The sequence below is a fragment of the Agrilus planipennis genome, unplaced genomic scaffold, assembly GCF_000699045.2.
Source record: "Agrilus planipennis isolate EAB-ADULT unplaced genomic scaffold, Apla_2.0 scaffold1236, whole genome shotgun sequence".
Classification (NCBI taxonomy): Eukaryota; Metazoa; Arthropoda; class Insecta; order Coleoptera; family Buprestidae; genus Agrilus; species Agrilus planipennis.
The window spans coordinates 6,223-7,675 of NW_020439886.1; the positions used below are offsets into that span (position 1 = coordinate 6,223).

Genomic DNA, 1,453 nt, shown 5'->3' on the forward strand with positions numbered 1-1,453 from the left:
TAATAATAATTAATTTATTATGTCAGAAGAAAAGTGTGGAAACACTTGTCAGTTCATTTTTAAAAAGCGTAATATTAAAGCAAAGGGTGCTCGAAAAAGACAGGACACTTCAGAATCAGGTAAACCACTTTTCCATTTTTGTAGTTATTCTTATTGTATATTAAAATGTATTTCAGAAAATAGCGAAGATGAACATGAAAATACTGTTATCAAACCTTTATCAAGAAAAAGAAAAGTAAATTTAAATATTCAAAGTACTGCTGATACTAAGAAGAAGAAAGATGACACTAATGAATCACTAAGTGATACTGATGAAAATGATGAAGCAGTTTCAGTTAATTACAAATCAAACAGATCTGCAATGCCAAGCGGACCATCTGATCAATTAGCCACAGCTATTCTGGTAACTGAATCCAGTTCATCATATAATAAATTTATGTTGTAATTAAATTAATTAAATTGAATTTTACAATTTTTTAGGAAACTGAAACTGAAAAAGACCGAGATGCTCAAGCAATTTTTGAAAAACGACTTGAAATTAATAAAGAACTTGAAGGACAGGTAGATGACAAGGTGTACAGAGGATTAAATAATTATGCCCAATATTATAAACCTAAGGACACTGCTGCAGGAAATGCAAGCTCAGGTATTCATTTATTTAGTTGATGATATTATAAATATAATCAAATACATACTAAAAGCATTATTTAATTATAGGGTTAGTTAGGAAAGGTCCTATCAGAGCCCCAGCTAACTTAAGAGCTACTGTTCGATGGGATTATCAACCAGATATATGTAAAGATTATAAAGAAACAGGGTATTGTGGTTTTGGAGACAGTTGTAAATTTTTGCATGATAGAAGTGATTATAAACATGGCTGGCAACTGGAAAGAGAATGGGCTTCTGGTGAATATGGACATGAAAGTGATGATGACAAAAAATACGAAATTGACTCTGATAAAGAAGATTTGCCATTCAAATGTTACATTTGCAGGAAAAGTTTTGTTAATCCAATTATTGTAATTTCAATGCATTAGAATATTGGATTAATTATACTCAATTAAATAAAATCTACCAATCGCTGCACAGTGTACAGTATTAACAGAGCACCTCGAGGAATGCCGTTAATGGATTTTCCTGTTAATTAAAACAAATAAAAGATTTTATTTGTAAATTAAAATAACTTATGAACTTACTGGTAAAAATATTTGAAAACTCTCCAAAAGTGTTAAAAAATAATTATTTTGCTGCACTTTAACGAGAATATTTTGTACCAATTTGGAATCATAAACAACGTCTTCAGCTGAAGTAAATTTTACATCTAAGTTGCTGCTCACTGATAACCACGTTAGCCAATTAGTTAAAACAGAGTCCGGCTGAAAATACAATTCATCATTTTTCTTTTAAAACAATGTTTACTGTATTGCATAAAGTATTTTGATAATTGATAAAC

General features: G+C 29.7%; 1 protein-coding gene across 1 annotated transcript; it reads left to right on the top strand.

Annotated features, from left to right (window-relative positions):
* Positions 1–6: 6 nt before the first annotated feature.
* LOC112906001 (RING finger protein 113A-like) lies at positions 7–1,037 on the top strand. The gene is made up of 4 exons (XM_025979507.1): positions 7–119; positions 177–403; positions 481–646; positions 718–1,037. The coding sequence occupies exons 1-4, from the start codon at positions 20–22 to the stop codon at positions 1,035–1,037; spliced, it is 813 nt and encodes a 270-aa protein (XP_025835292.1). The 5' UTR covers positions 7–19.
* Positions 1,038–1,453: the final 416 nt, after the last annotated feature.

Coding starts and splice junctions, on each gene's coding strand:
- LOC112906001 (XM_025979507.1), top strand. CDS start 20: ATGTCAGAAGAAAAGTGTGGAAACACTTGTCAGTTCATTTTTAAAAAG. Junction 120..176: donor ACAGGACACTTCAGAATCAG/GTAAACCACTTT, acceptor AATGTATTTCAG/AAAATAGCGAAGATGAACAT. Junction 404..480: donor AATTAGCCACAGCTATTCTG/GTAACTGAATCC, acceptor ACAATTTTTTAG/GAAACTGAAACTGAAAAAGA.